The sequence below is a fragment of the Halichoeres trimaculatus genome, unplaced genomic scaffold, assembly GCF_033239565.1.
Source record: "Halichoeres trimaculatus isolate MK-OKI-2021-1 unplaced genomic scaffold, fHalTri1.1 fHalTri1_scaffold_18, whole genome shotgun sequence".
NCBI classification, from domain to species: domain Eukaryota; kingdom Metazoa; phylum Chordata; class Actinopteri; order Labriformes; family Labridae; genus Halichoeres; species Halichoeres trimaculatus.
The window spans coordinates 29,393,453-29,417,680 of NW_027437196.1; the positions used below are offsets into that span (position 1 = coordinate 29,393,453).

Consider the following 24,228-nt stretch of genomic DNA (forward strand, 5'->3'; position numbering starts at 1 on the left):
CACAACCATGTTGGTACATGATTCTGGAGGCTTTTTTTGTGCTGGTAAGATGAACTTTAAGAGGAAACATGGATTACAGAAGCACTGTGGGTATTATTAAATATTGGAAATACATAGAATACACTTTATTAATCCCTGAAGGGGAATTAAGAGTCACAATACAAGAAAGTGTTAAGTGAAAAACTTTCAAGAATATATAAATCGTATAATTTAATCAGTGTCAACTAGAAAAAAAGTCAATCAGAGATGACAGCTTGGCCATAATTCTCATGTCAGCCTCCTCCATCTCCACAGGGTTTACTGCACAGAGAAAGTCACAAAACATCAGATAGGTCAAATCAGTGACTTCCTGTTTACAACCTCTAATTTGTTTTCACAATAAAGTGTAAAAGAAAACATCACCAGGAGCAATACAGTCTCAAAGAAAAAAACACAAGCAACATGCAGTTTGTAAGATGTGTCCACGTGTCATTTCAAGAAGACAGAATATTGGAAAAAATGTAAAAACAACAAAGCTCAAAGAAAGCCTCAAAGAGGCACTAAAAGACCTGTATCAGCTGAAGAGTTATCCTGAATTATGGTATCAGTCCTGCTGAAACAATCAGTAACTCTCTGCTGTGAATACCTGGACCAGTTAAACATCACAGCTCCAGTCTGAGAAAACACCTCCACCTGTGATACAAACGCTGGTGTTACTAAACGGAAACACCTGGACAGCTTTCTGCTCATACATTTATTCTGATTCATGAGAGCATCCACAAAGTCCCTCACCCATAAACACAATCCCCCAGTGTCCCTACACGCAGTGAGAGCCCATCATTTGTGACTGTCTCCCTGCGCCCGGGCTCTCCCTCTCTCCGTTTAATGATGTGCTTCTGTAAGCAAACCCCTTCACTTCCCCGGGACTGGTACTTCTCATGCTGATACAGCTACAGGGCTTAAAGGCTCAATCCACTTTGTTCACTGAGAGGGAGAATAAAAGCAACACAGTGGGAAGGACTTGGCTCCAAAGACACTGACACTGAACGAACTATAATGAAGACCACCTCGACCTGACCACACATTGTTCAGCTTCACAGCTGCTCCTAAATCTAAGGAGTTACTGTAATTATTCTTACAGCCAATGATGTTTGGTGCTGTTCAGTGCTGTACAGCTCTCTTCAGAGGAGAAACAGATAGCTTTAAGGCGGCTAACTGTTAGCATGAAGATGCTGTTTAATGCAGAGACAGGCTTACATCAGAGCCCTGTGAACTCAAATGCTCCCAAACATGCTGAGGTTGTTCTATCTGTTGGTCAATATTATTCTATATGTGGAGTACAAGGTCTGGTGCTGGACTTCCTGACTGGCTCTGAAACAGTCTGTGGTGCTTTCATATGATGCTACCTTTGGCCTTGATCCTTGCTTGTGTTGTAATTGCTCTCAAATAACAAAAACATCTGCTAAATGAAACTGTATTTCAACGTGAAAGGTTAAGGAAAACCTGTGAGGACAAAAGACTTTTTAGGGAGGGAATAAACAAATTGCACAAAGCCTTTGCCACTGTCTCATTATGCTTCTGTTTTCAGCTGCAGCATCCGTACAGAGACTATGAGGCCCATTAAAGTTTTTTTTTGTTTGTTTTTGTGATGAAGCTTCTGCCAGGAATACACTAGATCCACGTCCATACCATCTCTGCTTCATTGCGTGTTGCCTGCATGACCCCTCATCCCTCAGCTCACACCGGCTGCATGTTCAGTCCAGCACGTTATAGGACCTTCAGACAGCAGCAGTCACAGACCAAAGAGTTCCCTCAATTCTTACCCCAATGACGATCCCCTCCTCATTTTTCTTTGGGCTGTAAAACCTCAAACCTGCTGACTCCTGGTCTGGCTCTGCTCACTACGTTCTGTCTGTTGTTGTAGAAAAAGATAAATACCATATGGTCTTGCCTGGTTTTTTCTACTTTGAAATATACTGGCTGACTTTTGATGTGGTTTTAGCCCTGTTTCCACCAAGTGGTCCGGTGTGGATAAGTACAGTTTAGTACAGGTTGGATTGGTAAAGCCTCAGCCTGTTTGCGTTTCCACAGCCAACCGTGCCCTTTTGGGTAGGCAGCGTGCAAACCAGATGCCAATAGACATATCAGCTACGTAATAGTGTGACGGCATAGCAGCACCACACATTATACCCAGCTAATAAATCCAATGAAGAAGAATAACGCAACACAGTAAACAAAGAGCAACGATGGAAGACATCCAGCAATCCGTCTTCTTTGTGATAGGCATGTTTCTTTTTGTTACAAAGAAGAATCAAGCTTTGTTTCAGAGAAGACTGTGTGCCGCCAAGAGAAATATACCACCACAGGAAGTGACGATTCTTTCAACCAATCAACAGACTGCAGTGTTTCTAGCTCCACCTTCTGGGGGTCGAATCAGTATGTCTGGCTCCCCAACAAAAGAGTACCAAAAAGTGGGACGGTGCGGGTCACTACTGTACTTTGGGGACCTGTCACGGTTTTGGTCAAAGGAAATGCCACAAAATGTGTGCTGTACTGAGACAAACAAAACTGAACCACTTGGTGGAAACTAGGCCTTCCTGTCTTGCTCGATGTGCCTTGCTCAAATTGAAACATTACTTGTTAGAGCTTGTTATCTGGTCTGGACAGCTCCAACCTGCTGGAGCTGGGAGGCAGCTGGACTGCAATGGAGCAGAGCTGGCGTGAGCAGACACACTGACTTGAATATAAACCTATTGGATCTGGCGCTGTGACAGAGTTAAGCTGAATCTTAAAGGTTTCTGTTGTATTTTTGCTGTGATTGGTTTGTTTTTAATGCCTGTGAGACAAGTCTGAGGATGTGGTAAGCTACATGTGACAATCATAAATAATAACTGCAAGGACAAAATTCTAATGGAAACAAACAAAAATATACATATATGACCTGGATGTAAAAAAAATCTTATCATTATGCATCCTGAGCAGATTTCAACAATACTCATTTCATTCAGAGCAAAGTTTGCTACTTACGGTCACTGAAGTTGGCGCTGGAGTCAATTTTCCAAACGATCTGTCCCTTGTGAGATCCGTTGATACCTCGGTTCTTATAGTCCAGAAAGTTCTCAGACAAAGTCTCATCTGGGGAAAAGAGATAAAACTAATGAAATTACAACATCATCCCAACCCTGAAGAATTATCACAGTCAGTCATTTTTATGACCCGTTTCTCATTACACGTTACAGGAGCTCAGCTAGAACTGGTTCTTTCTCTCAGTTATCACATTAAGCAGTCCTGACACATTAAAGTGTTTCAGATCAGGTGTTTGTGGTGTTTTTCACATGTTGAGGTTTCAACATCACGACTATGAACATCAGAAACTCAATGCCTGACGGATCCTGTCGTGACACTGCTGGCTTTGCTGTGACAGGGTGACAAAATGTAAGCTCCATGGAAATACCAACATCTAGATTCTTTAATGATTTTAGTCCTGTCAGAGTCTGGCCCAATCTGCAATCATCGATCATTTATTAATATAATTAATTACAGCAAAATGTCCAAAAGTGACAAACATTTGAGTATCACAGGTAGGGAGGGCAGAGACTGGCTCAGTCAGGCACAGTGTGACGGCGATGTGTGAGGAGGAAGTGACAGCACAAGCAGACAGCTGTCTGTCACGCAACACCCTGGTGTCAGCTTTCGAATCATCAGCCGGACTCAAGAGTACAAGACCCACAGCAGACCTCTGTCTGCTCCTCCACCACAAGATCCAGGCTAGGACTGAGTGTTTCTGTCTGACAGGGACGCTGGGTTTGCACATCAGTTTGGTTTTACTCTGGAAGACACACTGCCTGGCCAAAACAAAAGTCACCACCTGGATTTAACTAAGCAAATAGGTGGGAGCCTCCTATTGGATAATTACTGCATGGGTGATTATCTCTCAGCTGTCAACAAGTTATTTAACCCCAACTGGTGAAATGAGTTGCTTCCCATTTCTTCAGCAACCATGTGGAAAGACACATCCCGTGGTCTAGTTCTCTAGTTCTTATCGTGTCGTAAAACGGCGCTACCTCCACTGCAGTGCCACAGCTGGCTGCAAGGCGCTTGCCGCTTAGTGTATCAGTCCATGCGCACGGCGTGCCAGATATAAACAAACGCAGGTAGTCTGCCAGGACGAAGAGACACGATGAGAACTAGAGCCTTATTTAGTGGTGTTTTTGTGTGAAAGTAACACGCTGACAATTCTCTAAATAAAGCATGAATGCAGACAGATATCAGATTTTTTCGGTGGGAGTCTGTTTATTTGTGTTTTTGGTCAAGTAAAATATGGCCCCGTCTGAGTGCAGAGGAAACCGGCAGAGGAGCAGGGAGGGGGTGTTTGGTGCGTGCGCTCTGGGCTTCTGCTGCACAAAAACACTGCTGTAGGGGTAATTTCTGCCCTAAACCTTGTGATAGAACCCAACTTGTTCCATCCAGGAGTATCACTTTAACCTCATTGAGAATCTTTGGGATGTGCTGGAGAAGGCTTTGCTCAGCAGTCAGACTCTACTATCATCAATGAACATCTTGGTGAAACATTAATGCAACACTGGAAGAAGCTTATCAAAAAAATGCCACAGTGAATGCGTGTTGTAATCAAAGCTAATGGCGGTCCAACAAAATATTACAGTGTGTGACCTTTTTTTGGAGGGGACTTTTTGGCCAGGCAGTGTAAAATCCATCCATCCATACAAGCATAATATCTTCACAGTAGCTTTGATGCTCTAACCTCTGAGGTGAGGGTTACAGGTTGGTGCTGATGAGCAAATAAAAACATCTAACTAACTGCAGGCTTGGTAATTCACTGATTCTACTAGTACTAGCATCACATTACAGATAAGATGACTGTGTTTAAATTTACAGTTGTTGTTGTAACTTCAAAGTTTTAACTGTAGCCACTTCTTTCCCTCAAAGATTGATTCTCAAACTAATTTAATCTGATTAACTGTCTTTAGCTGACTCACACAGACCCACACACCTGCTCTGTGCACACAGCTGCTCACTCTGCCTCCCTCTTTCTCTTTCCTCATCAGCAAAATGTTTGAAAAACTCACACTTTTACTTCCTAGTTAATATTCACTGCACACGAGCCACATGCGGAGAAGGACCGCTGCTAACGACATACTGAAAAAAGGTTTTACAGCCTTCTGAGTCGAGGGTAAGAGTGGATTTATAACAGAGATAAGAACAGATTTATATGATTGAGGAAAAAGACGCCTCAGTCGAGACATTTAGAAGCCTCTCTGTGAGTTTGTGTTTTAAAGTGTGTTGATTAATCTCCTCATGAAAGGCACAACAGGGGGAGAGACTGTGCTGAGATTAACTCTTTATAAAAGATTTGAGGGGGCTTGTTTCCCTAACACTTAAAATATTAGTTAAAAAAAAAACCCAAAGCAGATTAAGATCTGTTTCATGTGTAGTGTAAAACTTAAATCCCTTATTTAAAAACTCCACCCTGAGATTAGAGAGGGAAGAGGAAGTACCTCACACCATGAACAAGAGACACAGGAGAGATGGGAAGAAGAGTTGAATGATGAAACAACAGAACAGAAAAGAAGAGAAAAAAAAACACTACAACACCTTTTCAACTCCTTGTTCTGTGTATTGACATGAAATTGGTTGGAAGAATCTTGTATGTTATTTCATTACTCCTAAAACAGGAAAATATTCTGCACCCAGAAATCATTTCTGTTGGAGAAACTGTGGAACTGATGGAGCCGATCAACACCATTTTTATTGCAAATGCCCAAATTCTCAGAGTTTAAGACAAATGTTTCAAACATTATGAAACAAATTCTGGGATCCTCATTCCCATCCAACTTTTGTTTTTCTTTACCTGGATGACCTGCCAGATGACTTAACATGAGACACTTGTTTATTATTGCTGCTAAAAAATCAATCACCCATAGATAGAAAGAGGCAGATGCACCCACAGTAAAAAAAAAAAAGGTTTGAAATACTAAAAGAAATTCACGAGATGTAAAAAATGACCTCCCTGCTAAGATTTTGAATAATTATGATTTGTTTATCACAAGGTGGAAAAATGGACACAATTCTTCTCGGAACAGAGGATGTGTGGGATGGCTGCTCCCCATCCTACAGCTAAAACATTACCAACCTAAAGCTGACTTAAAGGCAGAGTCTGCAGAGTTTTCCCAGAAAGTAATCTCAACTTTTACAGGAATAATTCTGCTCAATCGTCTCATCTGAGCCTCTATACATGTGTGTCAGTGTCTGTGTCTGCCTCAACCCCCTCCTCAGCCTGAATGTTGATATTTTGGTTGAATCGGGTCATTTCTAGGGTGGAGAGTAGGTGTGGTTGCATAAGCCAATCACAGAGCACCCAGTGCACAAGTGAATTTGTGAGTTGATGATTAGCAAGTGGTGATACTTTCCTGAGCAGCTACAATATTGGACGTAGCAGGAGGAAGGATAACACAACCAAAGTGAAACGAAACGGCAAACAGATAAAGCTTTTTCCTAAGCGAGGGTGAAGCTTAGCTCCACTTTCGCTCTCTTTTGGGAACTTGGAGAGCAGCAGGACGGAGAGTGACATAAGTTGGCTTTCTGCTAACCAGGTATGTCAAACACCTGTGGTTAGCTTGTGCTTACATGCTAAGTCGGGTGCACAGCTTCCAAGGCTCTTCCATGTAGAAAAGCAATGTTACAAGTGGTTGCTGGGCTAGTGGGTGCGTTCACGTAGCTATGGCCACTGGTAGTGGGTGTGTGCTGGTGCTGGCACTGGGCCAAGGAGGAGGAGCCTAATTTGAATGTTGTGTTTATTAATAAGAACAAAAAATTCCTGCAGACCCTACCTTTAACATAAAGTTTACAAACATCCTGTACAAAACCTTAGACCGTGAAAGTCATCCAAACGGTGAATAGTACAACGCCTTGCAATGATGTTGGTGTTTATGTTTTTTATTATCTTTTGTTTGTTTGTTGTTCTCTGTCTTCTGTTGTTTCTGAATGAAAGACATGAAAATAAATCCTAAGTGTTAAAAAAGAAACTTGAATAATCATTGTCTCCTCATCATTTCGCACTCACCAACTTGGTACATGCCGATCCAGTCTCCAGCATCCACCTCCTCCTTGATGTCCCACGTGATCACCAGGCCCTCCGACTGGCCGATGGTGTAGTGGGAGGAGCTGATGGTGAGGGTGGAGCGAGCATCTGGAGAAACCAGATCAGTGTCGCTGGTGGACCGGGACAGCCCCAGCATGAAGGCTTCCTGGTTCAGACCATTGACGGCAAAGCTCTCCGGGCCGTAGCTGTGACGAACCACATCCTTACAGCGCTGGCGGTTCTGGCTGCTGCGGGTCGGTGAGGCCATGGCCGCCAGACCCAGGAACCGATTCTGGTACAAGTTCTACAATAAATGACACAGAAAGGAGCCAAAGAAAAGGTAAATTATGTGTTTAAGAATGAGGTGAAATTCAAACTTGTTTCTGTTCATTTTTTTCTCCTAAGCTTCCTCTTTGGATGAAAGCTTTGGCAGTTTAGTTTTGCATCAATTACATTTAAATTTTCTTCAGGTACAGTCATTTTTTTCATGAACAGTCACTTTTTAACACTGTTCACTGCAATATGCTTCTCTCTTTTGGAAAGATCTACTCCTTCATAACAAGTCACAGTTCAATTTCTTAAACTACACAACAGAAAGCATACATTTGAATATGGTAATCAGTTTGGTGAGTGCAACAAAGACAATGGGACCGACCACTGACAGCAGTATAAACAGAGATAATTGCACCTTCACTAAGAGATGCTGTTAGTTTACACTGTTTGAGGGCGTTATGCCTCCCTTCCACTTACCTTATTCACAAACTCTGCACCTCAGCTGCCTGACACCTTGCTATGCTAATGTGGAAACAATGGTTTAAACAGCAATAAGTGGGAAACATGAGGAAAGGGACTGACCAAAAGTATTCAATCTTGGTATGAGTTTGTGACTGCTGTCAGGTTTCTACGTGTCAGTGTGGGATTTTTGGAATTAAAGAAGGGGTGAAGTTGTTTGGATTTACAGGCACTGTCACTCTGCATTTAAAGGAGGAAGATAGGTAGATCACTGTCTTTAACAGAGATTAATCAGCCTGTCACTGAACAGCATGCTGTAAGATTTTAATTAAAAACTTTAAAAAGAAATATCCTACATGAAAGCAAATAAAGCTGGTTCATATTACTGTGCCTGGCAGTGCAACGTTAAACATGACTATAGCTGTCATTGCAGACTGAAAGTGCTGTTACCAAAAGTGAGACTTGGCCCAATCACTCAGGTCAAATACCATCTTGTTGATTAAATAATTTTAGATTCAAAAACCATCAAATTATTTATCAAGTAAAAACATTATCACTTTGAATTTAAATTGATGCAACATTCTTTATGTAGAAAGAGACTGTACCTGTAGGGGATGATTAAAATCTCTTTATTACTAAGATTTATTCATCATCATGATGTTTGTCGAATCAAGTTGGGAGAAAGATGCAAAGTTAACAGAGGAGGACAGGCTAATCATAAGTACAACATAGTCCACCACCTCCAGCTTAAATCTTTGGAGAGAACTCACCTTGGAAAGCAGTTTGAGGTTTTTTTTTTTAAGTTCTAGGATTACAAGTCACAGAGTAACACGCTCAGGAGAATCTATGGTTGAGCAGCAGTTGGTCATTTTCCTTTGTTGTGGCGATGTCACAAATAGGTTTTTAATGGCTGGATGTAATGAATGCAATCAGGTCTATGATAAACTCAGAACTTGTTTTTTGCATGTTATACCTGGGTGACATTCCAGCTGAGTTAAAAACAAAACAAAACAAAACAAAACAAGAAAGATATCTATTACAAATATAATGAGCTGGTAGTAAAAAGCCATAACAAGAAAGTGGTTGAATGAAGAAATCCCAAATCTCATTGAATAGAAAGACATCGTCCAGGGAAATTCAGGGTATGGAAAACTAACTTTCTCTCTGAGACCAGCAACAGAAAGGGATGAAGTGTAGTGGAAAAATTGAAAATCCTTTAAGTGTTTGTAATGATTTTTTTTTCTAACCTTCCTGCATTTATATTAGTAAACAAGGGATTTTCTTCACACCAGGAAAATTCTTGGACTGATAGGACCCCCGAGAACGTTAAAGAATGATTCTACAATTAGGGGAACATTTCAGGTATACAAAAAAGTGACAAGAATATGTGTTATTTTTTTTCTCTTATATTCTATTTAATTTCAAATGATACACCTGGAATGTACTAAATTAATTAGTTGACAAGCTTAAGCTCTAATAATTCTTAAATATTAAGGTATTTAAAAAAATGGTGCATTGTTTTGTTAACTGTGTTATGGACAAAAGTTGTGCCTGTTTTTTCCACATAAATCCATATTAAACTGAATTTAGAGTTATGGAACAATTTCATTAGACTATGCTCCATAGAAATTTCCCTTTGTCATTTATATCAGTTTAGACAAAACTGAAAAGAATTATGACACAAAAACCACACTGTAACATGGTTGACATTTCCTCCTTTTTTTGCCCTTGTGCTAACTGCAGACCTTAAACATGGCACCACCTGACCTCCATCAGCTCATATTTCTGCTCCTTTTCTTCACAGTTTGGTCTTTGTAACATCTATAGTAAGAACAGCAGAAAATGTTGGTAACACAGTTGATGAATAATTAATGCGCCCCATGTACAGACAATCATTCTGATGAAAAATTGATGAGGAGGAGCTAAAACATGCCACACTTTCTTCAAGGTTCCCACCAAAAAGGATGGGACCTCTGCTGATTTAAGTCATGTGACTTAGGAGTAAACCATTGCTTATTTTATTTTTTATTTTTTCGGTAGGTAACACGGTTGACACTGATTTCTCAAGCACACACAGAGTGAATTATTTTATCCATATGAATTACTTAATTAGTTTTTAAGACAGCTTCTTCATATTTTAATGAACATTTTAAACAAATAATACTTGGAATAATTAACACAAGCATGTATTCTACTATTAATTTTGAAGCACAAACTTGACATTTGAGAAATCAGACAGCTCAAAAACTGCAAATTCCAACACATGATTTACATTTTTTGCTAAATAAATGATGGAACCTGCTAATTTTCTGTATTAAATGAAGGTGAAATATTACCCAAATGGCCCATTTTAAAAAAAGTCATTGCCTGAAATTAATATTTAGCAAAATTGATAGATACACCCCATGGACATGAAATGTACCCCTCATTACAATCACTCTTAAAGACTGTCTTGGACACCATCTAAGAGCACAACTTTTCCATTCTTCTTCTTTTTTTGTTGTACTTGTGCATGTGTTCTGCTTTATTTACCTTAGATATGTGCATGTGTTTATTTATATGTATTCATACACATATGTGTATGTTTAGTGTTTGTTTTTATTACAATTTGACTGCCCCTGCTTCTTTTTTGATTAACGGTATGATATAGCATGTCTCTCACTCGTCTCACTCATGATGACCCTGTGTTTTGAAGTTGTCTGTTATATATTTGTTATAAAACAACAAAAATAAAATATAATAAAAAACAAAAAAGTTTTAAGCATTAAGTTATTCAGAACAATTGATAGAGTGGGAGACACCTTAGCAGTAGCTGAAAGTACCTGAGGACCAGACTATGTTAAAAAGTCAAATGTCAGATAAGAAAAGTCTTGTTAAAGAGATACCCCATCAGACAGTATCCAGCTGCAGTGAATGAAGATAGCTACACAATGCATCCAAGTTTTTATGATCTCCTCAAAAAGCTGTGTTTACTGCTTTCCTTAATAAAACTTGAGTTTGGCGTCTTTCCTCTCATCAGGGTTTGAGTTTGTGGCTTAAAGCAAAGAGAGGCGCATGTTGAGTAATACATGATGGGTTGTTGCACTTTCTTCTCACTGAGAGGCTGAGAAGTCGAGAGCCTGTAGTATGAATTTAAATGATTTAGTGCTGTACTTAATGGCTGCAAATAGCAGCTTAGAAGCATGCTGCCAATCACTACAGAGTCACCCTTTAAGCTGTTACCAGGAAGCATATATTCCTCTTTCTTCAAATACAAGTTTTAATACTGAAATAAACACATAAATACATTTCTGTGCAGCAACAGGAGTTAAAATACTGCAGTTCTGACATTATATTAAGCTTTACATCCATATTAATGTAAAGATTGGAATTGGATTCTTTTTGTTGATGGAAACAATTAATACCAAATTAAAGTATCATTCATGGTGGTATTGGTGGCTCATATTTGATGCTTTTAGGACAAATGTCTTCATGGAGTAATAACACCAAAAAATCCAAAATGCATTGCAAACATCTCAGCCTAAAAGAAGACAGCAGAGTAAGTGAAGTCGTGCATTAAGCCAGAAGAATAAGGCACTAATGAGAGCTTGTAAACATGACAGATACAGCTCACACCAACTGGCAGACAACCATTTCTATAATGACACTCCTCACACAAGAGGAACATTCATGCATCATCTCATCTTTTTGGACCATTAGACATAAAAGCTGTTTAATAGGCAGAATCAGATCATAATGGTGCTGCTGATGAGAGTGACACTGACTGTTTAGGGAGGAGACTGAGACTGATTTCAGCAGCCAAAGCCCAAAGTAAAAATATCAAGTCCATTTTATGGTTCAAAGCACGGCGTGTTAAATAATACAGCATTGTAAATTCAGGGAGTGAAACTGTTTGTACTGTCATAAAGTGGAATTAATGGCAGGAATAAAACATAGATACTAAGGATTAAACAGCATAAATGTTTAATTAGCTCATTTTTTGTGCATATTTCCATTTGATATAGCACTAGCAGTTTCCATCCATGAGGTCTCCCAGTGTCTGGATAGGTTCTCTTAAATGTGTCTAATGAGACATTTGAAAAGCCTGCCCTGGAGGTTGGATCTTGACCTGTTTATGTGATAGTAAATGGCCAAGGGCAGAGCGAGATCTGTAAGTGGAGCACTGTTTGTCCATGACGTCCAAGAGATGTGTCCGCAATTCAGCTAAAAAACACAGATGTGACTGTTTGGGATATGAAGGGCACCAGAAGAATGTGAAGTGGTTTTAACATGACCACATTTCTATGAAGATCCCCAAACTTCAAACTGTTGTGTGGTTTGTCTTTTCCACATGTGGTGAGTTAGCTTACAGACATCAGTGGTCTCAGCATGGCCTAAAGGAAGGAACTAGGAGTCCTCTCGGTACAGTGTCTGGGCTTACACCAGGGTTTTCCAGCTATTTACAACAAGTCATTGTCAAGTGAACCATGTTACATCTTGTGGACCGGTTCTTCCTGGTCGTATTGACACTTGGCTGGATACCAACTATCAGCATCCTGTTCTACACCAAAGAAAAACACAAAGTATTATGAGCCCCAAGTAAACTGATTTTTAACAATGATTTTCAACAATGTTAGGGCTGCAACTAACGATTATCTTTCATGTCGACTAATCTATTGGTTATTTTTTCGATTAGTCGACTAATCACCATTATTTTGTGTTTCAACCTAATTTGGCCTTTAAAATGTGCAGACCCTTAAAATTCAACCTGCGTGTTGCATTTTCACTGCATTTCCTCAGAGTTAGGTTCTCAACTCTGATTGGTCATGTTTGTTTGTCTTTGTTTCATTCATGATGACATACAAATACAAGTACAATCCAAAAAACAAAATGAATCTCAGAATGAATGAAGCAGGTGTAATGCAGCTGTAATGTGGTGACAGGCGCACATGTGTGCACATGTCATCAAAGCCTCAGAGGCAGGTTTCCAGAGTGTCAGGCACATTTTAATGCAATAAACAATCACAGCAATCACTATTTAATGTAACTGTCTGAACCAGCATATACATTTATATCTATATTAACTGTCCCGTCACATCTGATGTCAGATTAAAGCCGTTTGTCATAATGGAAAGTTAACCTGACGGCAGCTGGAAGTTTGATGCACATCTTACAATTAAACAATAAACAGCCTTAACATCTGATACTGAGTATATATCTGGCTTCTCCTATTCCATTTAATTCAAAGAAGAGAGGGAGAGAAAAGACGAAGAAAAAAGAGACAAAATGAATGTTTGTCACTCAGGATTTACTTGTGATTTCCCATATTTCTCTGTTTTAGTCTTTATTTTTAACGTGATCTAAAAAGATGGAGTACATTATTGTAAGGAGGATGAGGTGGAGACACTGGGAGAGTATACAGTATATCACCAAAGGTTCTGCTATTTGGTGATGACAAACCAGGAGTGCAGGTGGATCAAAAGTATTCTGAATGGATAAGCCAGCTGTGTAACTGTCTCTTCATTTTTTACTCCTATTAATGACAAAGGAACAGATTACATCTGTCCCGGGAGCTGGCCCACATGGTGACGCGCTTTGTGTCCTCTGATGTGCCCCGCTGTCCATTCTCCTGCTGCAGGGACAGCGGCTCTGACTGTCTCCACTACCAGCACTGTTTCCGCGGTGCTGGAGATCACTCAGACCAATCAGACGCTGCGCCTTGGCCGCAGGGCACTTAAAGGCGAGGAGAGGCGCTCATTTGATTGGTGAAAACAGCCCTCGGCTGTGTTAAACCCACTCACGGCTTTTCTCCTCCCTCTCTGCCATTTGTGCGGAGGGAGGCGTGGACGCGCACCTCTGCGCTCCTCTGCGCTCCTCTGCGCTCCTCTGCACCTTGACTGCGCCTCTCTTGGCACTGCAACTTGCAAAGTGCGCTGGTCATGCCCTGTCTGCTAGGCTAAGGCCGGCGCAGGGCAGGTGCACCTGCGCTGGCACCTGGTCTACGAAATTAGAGCCCTAAATGTGCTGACCTCATCACTTAGAAAAATATCATAAAGATCTCATTGAGGTTGTGTGGCTTCGCATTTTGAACAGTTTACAGAAAGATTTGTGGATTTCTACAGCATATGAATAGGTTTGAAAATCTGCACACATTTAGTCTTAACATCTAGCTTCGCTGCCTCTTGGTTATTATCCGTTTTTTAAACCATAGGAAAGCAGAACACCCCCTTTTTAAAGCACACTGCAGCAACCCTGGCTCAGCTCAGGAAAAGGCCTTCATGAATTATACCCTTTGAAGATTTCACCTTATGCTAATAAGATATTAAGATTTGGTTTCACCTATCAAGAGTTTGGTGTCTGCTCAGCAAAACTGTGTTTTTGTGCACAAAACACCATCACCAGGAAGTTGGATCATGAGTAAGACTTTCCCATCCTGTGATCTCAGATCTGATCAGAGGACGCTCCAGTTAGAAAGGAGCTCCAGGGCATGGCTCAGCCAGAGCTGATGGATTGGTCTAAATGCTGAAGCACTTTGTGCATAAAGTGTGTGATGAAGGAAATGTATCTCCACACAATGCCATTTTGCAGGGTTGCTCTTGTGTTACAGTCTGGTGCGAATGTTAATAGAGGTCCAGCTTAATTACTGAGTCAGCCTGTGGAAATATGAACATATTATCTGTTAGGGATTTGATGTGTATTGTTGAAAAACAAGATACAGCACAGGGAGTTAAAGGGATAGTTCAGTTTTTTTGAAGTGGGGCTGTATGAACTCCATGTGACCACTAAGGACATTAGATACAGTAGAAAGTTGTCTCCTCTCCCTCAGTAAGACACAAACTGATGTCCAGTGTCCGTGGATGTTTCCTCTGTATTCCTTTCAGTCTCCATCTGTAGCAGCTCCTCTTCTGTGTACTCCGGTTCATACAGGTATCCTTTTGGTTCCAAAGTGAATGAAACTTCATCGTCGCTGTCATAGTCACTCATTTTGAATTTCCTACACTGCCTCACAATCCTTAGAGTACAAACAAAAGAATTATGATACTTGATCAAACTTACACGAGGCTACAACCGGCGCCCGAAGCATAGCTTGTTTACATTCCCTACAGCTGAAAGGAGGAGGGGGACGGAGCGCACTAGTGCTGCGCGGAAGGACACATGACCAGTTAGTTAGGTCCAAATAAATGTTTATATTTCCGAAGACTTAATGCACTTAAAAAATATTTTATGTAGCGTACTCTTAAACTGTGGTATTAGTTTTTGATTTTAGTTCTTGTAGGCAGAGAAAATAGCATTTGAATTTGGTACCGTCTGTCCCTGTTAGCGTCTATTTCCTCGTCACCATCGATTACAGTCTGTGTCTTGCTGAGGGAGAGGAGACAACTTTCTACTGTATCTAATGTCCTTAGTGGTCACATAAAGCTCATACAACCCCACTTCAAAAAAAGTGAACTATCCCTTTAAGGCTTTGACATGAGTATGATCACAGAATGAACAAAAGAATAAACCAATACAAATATAGTGAAATATACATAAAATGCTTTAAACTCCTGTATCTGCAGACAAACTGTGTGCTGGGTGGTCAGCAGGCAAATGCAGAAGGTGCTGGGTGATTATGATGGCAAGCAAGGGGGGACACTGACCTTGATACTACAGAGCTGCATCAGCATAATGACCAGTCAACCCAAAGCAGACCAAAACCTGAGGGAAGTGGGAGGAGAAGGATGGCGTGTTACAAACAACAGAAACAAAAAGCAGAATGCAGCAAGTGAGAGTCCAAAGTATGGCCACCTTCTCATGTTGGAGGGAGGGAAGAAAGAACACAGCATCTTCAAACTTTCATACTTCATCTTCATCAGAAATATGAAAAATTTAAGAAGAAGGGGAAGCACAGAGCGAGGGAGGAGTGGGAACAGACGGACAAAGACACTGTGACCTCCACATACACAGGAATATGGATGACAGAGAAATACAGCAGCACACACGTGTAAAATCAGAGTGTTACATGTGGATCGACTGAAACCATGTATAAACACAAAAACACAAGTTTTCATGAACGTGTACAGAGGGTCATATGGTGCATTGCTGCAGTTTAGCAGTAAACCCTGCAAAGAAAGGAGCTGTTAGCAGAATAGGTTGTGATTAAAATGATGTAGAGAAGGACACATCTGAATCTGCTGCCTTCACTGTGACTCACAGCCCTTTGGATTTTACACAGCCTCTGTCCTAATCCATGTACATGTTTAAATGTTTGAAATAAACAGTTAAGACAGCCACATCCATGTAAATTTAAGCCAATCAGCATCCAGATTTCTGCTCTGACCCTGACAGATTTATTTCAAGCAGCTCTTGACATCCTGCATTTTTTGGATGAAATCTTGTTTCTCCAAATTGATTCAAGCCATGAGATCACCATTCCTCTGCCTCTGACTCAGAAACAACACAAACATCTGTTCAAAAAAGGTGACACTTCTGTGGGACACTGAGGATGTTATGTAGTGACTAATTTCCTGGTTGTTTAAATGGAAACTAAAATCCTGACTAACCAGCTAGTCCAACGCTGAACAGACACTTAGAAAACAGTCAAAAATGTGCACAGTTTACATGCGACTGATAAATATGGATCACAGAATCTACTCAGTCAAGTCTTCTTTACCAAGGGTCTTAAACGTTCTTCAGACCAAGGAGGACCCCCTTACTGATAGACACAGAGCAGGTACCTCCTTAAATGTTACTCCTGAAATACACCAGATACGTCTGCAGTCCCACTTTGTTCCAGTGCATGTTGTCGGTGTTTGTCAACTCGCATCAGCTGCATGTTCAGTCCAACAAGCTGTATGTATGACTGACAGCTGGAGTCACAGACTGAGGAGTTCCTCTCTTCCCACTTCATTGATCAGTCTCTCTTCATTCATGTTGGGCTGTGAAAACTCAAACCTGTTGACTCCTGGTCTGGCTTCACTCATCATGTCCATTTGTTGTCATAGCCAAGATAAATATGAACTGATTTTGACATGGTTTGTGTCATTCACGACTTCATGTCCCATTCGATCTCCCCTAAGCTGAATTTATGCGCCACAGCTCTGTGTCCAGCTAAAATAGGATGGCTGCATATTACCTGGGGCCTGACGGAGCAGCCATGCAGACGGACTGCAACAACAGATCCAGTGTGAGTTGACACAATGGGCTCTAATTCTGCGGCGCAGCGCAGGGGGTGCAAGCCTGGCGCACCCCACGCAGTGTTAATTTCATGCTGCGCACCACCATGAGTGGCTAATTTCACAATTTGGTAGACCGTCTGCGCAGAGATGGGTGTGATGGCGCGCCAGGGGGAGTTGACGGCGCACAAGGGGGAGGTGTCAGCAGCTTCATGTTGGCACAGTGACAATTTTGTGCCAAAAAAAGTGCAGAAAGTGCGCTGAAAGCTCGCCAGCTCCAACCTGGTCTATTCTCAGTGCAAAGTGGAGCGCACCCTCCGCAGTTGTAATTTTCGTGACAGGCACACATATGCGCACATGTGAACAAAGCCTCAGAGGCAGGTTTCCAGAGTGTCAGGCACATTTTAATGCAGTAAACAATCACAGCAATCACTATTTAATGTAACCGTCTGAACCAGCATATACATTTGTATCTATATTAACTGTCCCGTCACATCTGATGTCAGATTAAAGCCGTTTGTCATAATGGAAAGTTAACCTGACGGCAGCTGGAAGTTTGATGCACATCTAACAATTAAACAATAAACAGCCTTAACATCTGATACTGAGTATATATCTGGCTTCTCTCATTTCATTTAATTCAAAGAAAAGACAAAGAAAAAAGAGACAAAATAAATGTTTGTCACTCAGGATTTACCTGTGATTTCCCATATTTCTCTGTTTTAGTCTTTATTTTTAACGTGATCTAAAAAGATGGAGTACGTTATTGTAAGGAGGATGAGGTGGAGACACTGGGAGAGTATACAGTAGGTATAAAAGGTTCTGCTATTTGGTGATGACAAACCAGGAGTGCAGGTGGATCAAAAGTATTCTGAATGGATAAGCCAGCTGTGTAACTGTCTCTTCATTTTTTACTCCTATTAATGACAAAGAAACAGATTAAATCTGTCCCGGGAGCTGGCCCACATGGTGAAGCTCTACGTGTCCTCTGATGTGCCCCGCTGTCCATTCTCCTGCTGCAGGGACAGGGGCTCTAACCGTCTCCGCTACCAGGTCTTTCCAGCACGCTGTTTCCGCGGTGCTGGGGATCACTCAGACCAATCAGACGCTGCGCCTCGGCCGCAGCGCATTTAAAGGCGAGGAGAGGCGCTCATTTGATTGGTAAAGACAGCGCTCGGCTGTGTTAAACCCACTCACGGCTTTTCTCCTCCCTCTCTGCCATTTGCGCGGAGAGAGACGCGCTCCTCTGTGCTCCTCTGCGCCTTGACTGCGCCTCTCTTGGCACTGCAGGAAACTTGCAAACCGCACCGGTCACGCCCTGTCCGTGCGATGAAGGCCGGCGCAAGGCAGGTGCGCCTGCGCTTGCGCCTGGTCCACAAAATTAAAGCCCAATGACTTAAAAACTGATCTGATCTGTTGCCATGACAGAACAGAGAAGGACTGCAGACACATTTGGTGTATTTCAGCTGTTTTACTGTATTAAACTGGGCCTTGTGCTTCGAAGAAACACTCTTTTAGTCTGCATCCAGTATTAAGCTATTCTGGGGAACCAGGGAGATCTAGTCTGAAACATGAGGCTGTGTGATTGGCAGAGCAGTGACAGAGGCAGGTCTCCTTTTGTCTTAAGGAGCTAGCAGTGAACGCTGAGTGAACCTGTGTGCAGTTTGACAGAACTGCTGTGTTACTGAGTTTGTTCATTTCTGACTGAAAGATAACATCTTTGGCCTCTGTGTGTCCTCTGATGTGTGTTCAAAGATGATCACATGAGGAAAAAATGAAACATTTGGTAATACTTACTTGAAAATTCAAAATATTGCCTTATCAACCAAAAATGTCACAGACCCCCTACAGTGCCTCCATGGACCTCCTAAAAGCCGAGGACCCCCTGTTGAATACCTCTGTTTTATTCAGCGAGTGCATAAACAGCACTACGCTGAATAAAAAGTCTTCAAATTAAAAGACCAGGACTTGTTTTTTTTCACTTCTTTTTTTGCCTCGTCACAGATTGTGACTAAAAACAGGTCTGTGACCCAAAAGTGGGCTGTGACTCATTGGTTCAGAATCCCTGGTCTAATGGTTCCATTTTTCCTCACCAGATTAAAACAAACTGCTTGGAACTGAAAACCTTTTCTTCTCCAAGGACATCCAAACACCTGCAATCTGTGAGCCAGCACAGTTCCATAAATCCACAACACAAGATGAATTTGGCCTGACCCTTCAAAGGACGTACAGAAGCTGTTCTTCCTCCCTGATCATAATGTGACGGGGAATAAGATTTCTTCCCTCTGCGTCTCTGCTACACCACAGCCAACAGTAATTTCCCTATGAATGCAGCTCCTTAAAAACCCACCCTGTGATGAAGCCTGTTAGGGCTTCTGCTGAAGTCACAACAAAGGAGCTGGGGACTTGTTTGCAGACTTGGTTCTGTGCTGGAGGTGACACACTTATGCAAATATGTAAAAGCACAAACCAACTATGTTTCACAGTCATGTCCAAATCCCTACAGAGCTCATTAGTCATGTAGTAGCACATCAGTGCCGTGCCCTAACTAACTAGCTGCATTAGCATGCTCGCCTGTAATCCCTGGGGATATATCCCCACTTGTCTCCCCACTTGTTCTGTCACTCCCATAATTAAATGCAATTATTGCGATCAAGACAACATGATTATTAATGCAGCACACATGTAGAGCAGGTAAACTGGGATGGGAGGGACAGGAATACAGCCTCTGCTAAAACTGAAATCCTTCACAGTTATCGCTGGGTAATGGGTCTACAGCTTAGTCTTTGTAGCTTCTGGTTCAGTTAAGGATGGACACAGCAGATTAGTCATGTGAGCTGCCAGATTTCCATTGAAGACAAAGGTTTAGCTCCCGAGGTAACTGGGTCAGACTTTGGTGGGGAGATCAAATGACTGTGAAGGCTGATTTCTCCCTGATCTGCCTCCACAGTGTAAAAAGAGAGCTCATCCTGTGTTTGGTCTAAATCCTATGGTTATATGATGGTGTTAAAATATTAAGTCCATAACCTGGTATTCATCAGTGCTGGCCTGATAACGTCAAACGTGTCTTATTTACAGTTGGAAATATGGGTGATTACGTCAGGACTCTCAAAGTGGGAACAAAACATCCACCAGAGACAAGTCTGCGAGGAGACGGAGCCTCTCACCGTGTTTCCAAGCAATGATAAACATTCCAGCCCCCGAGGCTGATGTTAACTAGCATTCTGCTGTTGACTGATATCACATCTGACAGCCAAAATCCTACCTCATTTTCCCTCCGTTTTCTGGAGAAAGGCTACTCCTTTTTCCTGAGCCTAAAATCTATTTCTTTCAGACAAGTGTTAAAGTTTTAATCTGTTTATACTCAAAGCCAGTGTTGGTTTGCTTACATCCACTTTCAGAAAGATTGCATGAGACTGTAAATCATTTGAGCGGGTGTGTTGCCCCTGACACGTAATATCAATGCTGTTCCGTTGAGAGTGATGCACCGCAATTTCTCTTTGTGAATGTTTGAGGTTACAGTTCAGACTATCTGTGAAAGATGTGGAGACTTCCCATGTGGATGATGCAAGTCCATTTTTGAAAGTTTTTAAACCTTTATAGTGTGAGCTGGGCCTCACTTATACTTAAAGAGAACATATCATGCTGATCCCTGATTTAATACTTACATAATATAATACATTTGAAAACAAGACCTTACCCCCCCTGAATTTTAAAAGAATGAGATATTGTATTTTTTCTGATATCCTAGAACGAGATTTGATGCCTCTGAAAATAGGTCATTGCCATTTGGCTTCGAGATTTCGACCTTCATGACGACACGAGGATCCTTTCTTTTTATTGGAGTAATCTGATAAAGCAGCTCCTCCTCTGTGATGTCAGTCACACAGCCGCCACCGAGGGATACACCCACCAAGAGCTGAGTATAAATAAAGCTCCCTACAAGCTCTGGCTAACTTGACTGAGTGCTGGATGCAGGGACTCTGCTCTGCCGAGCAGCTCGGCTTTACATGGTGAATTAGCAGTTAAAACACTGTAGTTTCAGCAGATGTGGTAATACTTGTGAGACTGTGATATTTGCATGCTTGTTCTGACATGCACTGTGAACCTGGACCACAATAATGCTGCGGTAATAACATAGTGAGGAACATCTTTAGACTACACTTTCAGCATGATGGATAAAACAGACAGAGAAAAGTGAAGGAGCAGGATGGAGCCAAATAGTTTATTGGTGAAGTCTGCCTATATTTCCACGTATAAACTATACATGTTACAGTACCGCTTTGACTCACCACACTGAAGCGTCCTGAGATGATCGGTGTGGAGGTGGATTTTCTTCCTCCTGAGCTGCAGAACCGTCCGGGTCTGACTCAGGGTCCAATACAAAAGGATGTATCCTACACTCTGCCATTTTATTAGTGCTATCAATGCCTTACGGTGAAGTTTTGGCAAACAGCAATCTCGCTCGGTCTGCCCCATCCAATATGGCGATTTTGTAAATACTGCCATGCTGCAAAAACCGCCCCCTGGCTCTACTCCCTCCGCCCCTCTGATAGAACTGACCAATCAGAGCACAAAGGGCTGTGACGTTGCGAGGTTACTGGAGGTCATTCTGGAAACGGAGCATTTCTACGAGATCTTCAGAATGGCCTAAAATGAGGATATTGAGAACGCTATTGTGGGTCAATGAAGGAACTAAATGACTTGTACTGAGGGCAGAAATGCTTTACAGGCATCCTAGTCTGGCATAGTGAAAAGGAGAAACAAGCATGATATGTCCCCTTTAAAGGATATCAGCTAAAAGTTTGAGGAGCAAAGTTCCCATTGTGTGTTCAGGATGTTGACAGGAATCATGAACTGAAACTCTTTTTTCAGCCTTATTACTGAAGACTTTGATTTCAAACATGTAGCTTTATGTTTTAATTTTACCCAGAGAACTGCAGATGATGATCACTGACTCTAAGTGCTTTTTAGAGTTGACAGATTTGTGTTTAATAGATGCAGAAGAAGTGAACTGACAGTGTTAAAGACCCAAAACTGCTTCCATTGACTGAGTCACAGCTTGCTGTTATTTATAGAACATGCACACATCCTTTTACCTCATGCAGCTCCTTCAGCTCAATCCCTCTGTGCCTCCCCATTAAACTCTCTGGATCCTCCTCAGGGAGGATCTGCTCACAGTTGTAAACCTCTGCTTAATACAACCACAGTCACTCACTTGTGACCAAGAGTTGCAAAACAGTGTCGGAAAGAAGACGAAACAACCCTCCTCTATAGTATCACGGCCTATTTTCTATGTATCTTGATGTGTGTCTCGTTCTTTGCAGCAGCCTGTGTTGGAAGAGGAAGCACTTCTTTTCAACTGATTTCTTTACGGGTCAGTTTTTCTCAAAGACTGTGTGTGAGAGCTGTGTAAGCCAGACGAATAGCCTCCAGCCAGACATGAAACCTCAGTGCACAGGAGATGGACACATGAAAAGATACAGTCGCATAAACTGCTCAGCCTCCAACCAACTGGCTATCAAGATTGTTTTTGTCACTTGGCAGCCACCTGCAGGTTAGAGTATCACTTCAGAGAAGGTCAGAGATGCTTTTAAAGCAGAGTCCAGAGGAGGGAGTCAGGAGCTGGGACATTTCTTTGTTTACAACAGAGCAGCCATATGGCCATTAGCTGCAGGAAGAACAGAGATCTGATTACATTATATCTCATAGAAACGTTCAGTCTGCTCTGGTTTATTCTGGTATTCTTTGTGGAGTTCCCATCTTCTGGTGTATCAATGTGTAAGGCTCGGTATGGTTCTACACATTTTTATACCGGTACCAATACCTTCACTTTGATACCGTTTCCTGAACGATACTTTTTTTATACCAATTTTATAGCGTCAATTTTACCAAAAAGAAAATAATTTCCCATGCAAAAGAATACGTGCAAACAACTGACAGGTCAGAATATACTGAATGCACCTTAAATGTGTTTATAACTGTACATGAACTTTCTTCTGCTAATTTTTTTTATGTCAAAATAATCCTCCTCTATCCAGGGTTGGAACTAGGGCTGGGAGATATATCGAGTATACTCATTGTATCGCAGGCTTTTGCACGTGAGATGTATAAAACGGCTGCATCGTAATCATGGAGTACAAACCATAGACTGTATAAAACATGGACGTAGTCTCGCCAACGTCACCCATCTGTTTTTGAAATGGAAAATGAAGCACATTGGCTATAGCGGCCATATTGGTAGTGGCGAGGGCTTTGCCTACAGCTATGGGGCACCGGCCGTCACGTGACCCTCAGCTGTGCCTCTCATTGGGGGAGCTCGCGATCTTAATACCCTCTGAACGGCCGAGTTAAAAAAAAATTCACCCCCGTACAGTGGGAGCCAGTAGTAAAATTAGTGACTCAGACAGGAGACGTTTTTTAAACCAGGCTGTAAATAGGTTAATTTCTGCTTTGAAAACAGCTTTTTTTGGCTTGGTGTGTATGTGACTTCCGCTACTTCCAGAGCCAGCCTCAAGCGAACACTCGAGAAACAGCAGATTTTAGCACTTCCGCATTGTCTCATAATTTGTGACCGGAGGTTGCCGCTTGGGATGGCCAGTGTGACCGGGCTCCAGAGTGTCTGCTGCGGGGAGGGGGAGGGGCTCAGCACTGCACTCAGAGCAGCAGGAAATCAATATGCTTTCACGTCAAGCTCCAAACTCCAAAAAAGTAGCTAGATTTGTCAGTAGTTGCTCATCTTGACAAAAAAAACTGATGCTAGCTGAGTCTGACAAGTCGCTAAAAGCAGTGAGGGAGCCGCTAAGTTGGCAACAACCTGCATGCCACAACCACATGTAACATTACAGCCAATCATCAGTGGGATTATCAGATCTTGGCGGCAATCAAACCTCCGGATACAGGAACGTGGCACCGAAAGATGAGACACACTTTGATACTCTGTATAATCGGAGCGTTTTGGTTGGTGCCATAAAAGAACCACCCACCGGATGTAAGCCAAATACAGATAGCTGCAAAAGTTAAATAACACCTGAGCAGCACAACACAGTGTACCCCTCTAATAAACCCAACGAAGAAGAAAACCTTGACACAGTAAATAAGAGCAACAGTGAAGACATCTAGCAGATTGTCTTATTTGTGATTGGCATGTGACTCTTTGTTACAAAGAACAATCAAGCTTTGTTTCAGAGAAGACTGCGAGCTGCCAGGAGGAAAACAGCAGCTGCTGTCACACAGGAAGAGACAACCATTTAACAGTCTGCAGTGTTTCTAGCTCCACCTTCT

At 41.8% G+C, this 24,228-nt stretch overlaps 1 protein-coding gene across 4 annotated transcripts in view; it reads right to left on the minus strand.

Annotated features, from left to right (window-relative positions):
* The window catches only part of hecw1a (HECT, C2 and WW domain containing E3 ubiquitin protein ligase 1a), a 110,042-nt gene that overhangs the window by 77,053 nt on the left and 8,761 nt on the right, over nt 1-24,228 (minus strand). For 2 of the 4 annotated variants that reach the window (XM_074693104.1, XM_074693101.1), the window contains exons 2-4: nt 15,430-15,487; nt 7,061-7,382; nt 3,007-3,114 (exon numbers count right to left, since the gene is read on the minus strand). In XM_074693104.1, coding sequence (XP_074549205.1) covers nt 3,007-3,114; nt 7,061-7,382; nt 15,430-15,456 — 457 coding nt within the window. In that variant the 5' untranslated portion in view covers nt 15,457-15,487. The remainder of the gene's footprint in view (nt 1-3,006; nt 3,115-7,060; nt 7,383-15,429; nt 15,488-24,228) is intronic. The other 2 variants (XM_074693100.1, XM_074693102.1) reach the window with 1 other exon arrangement.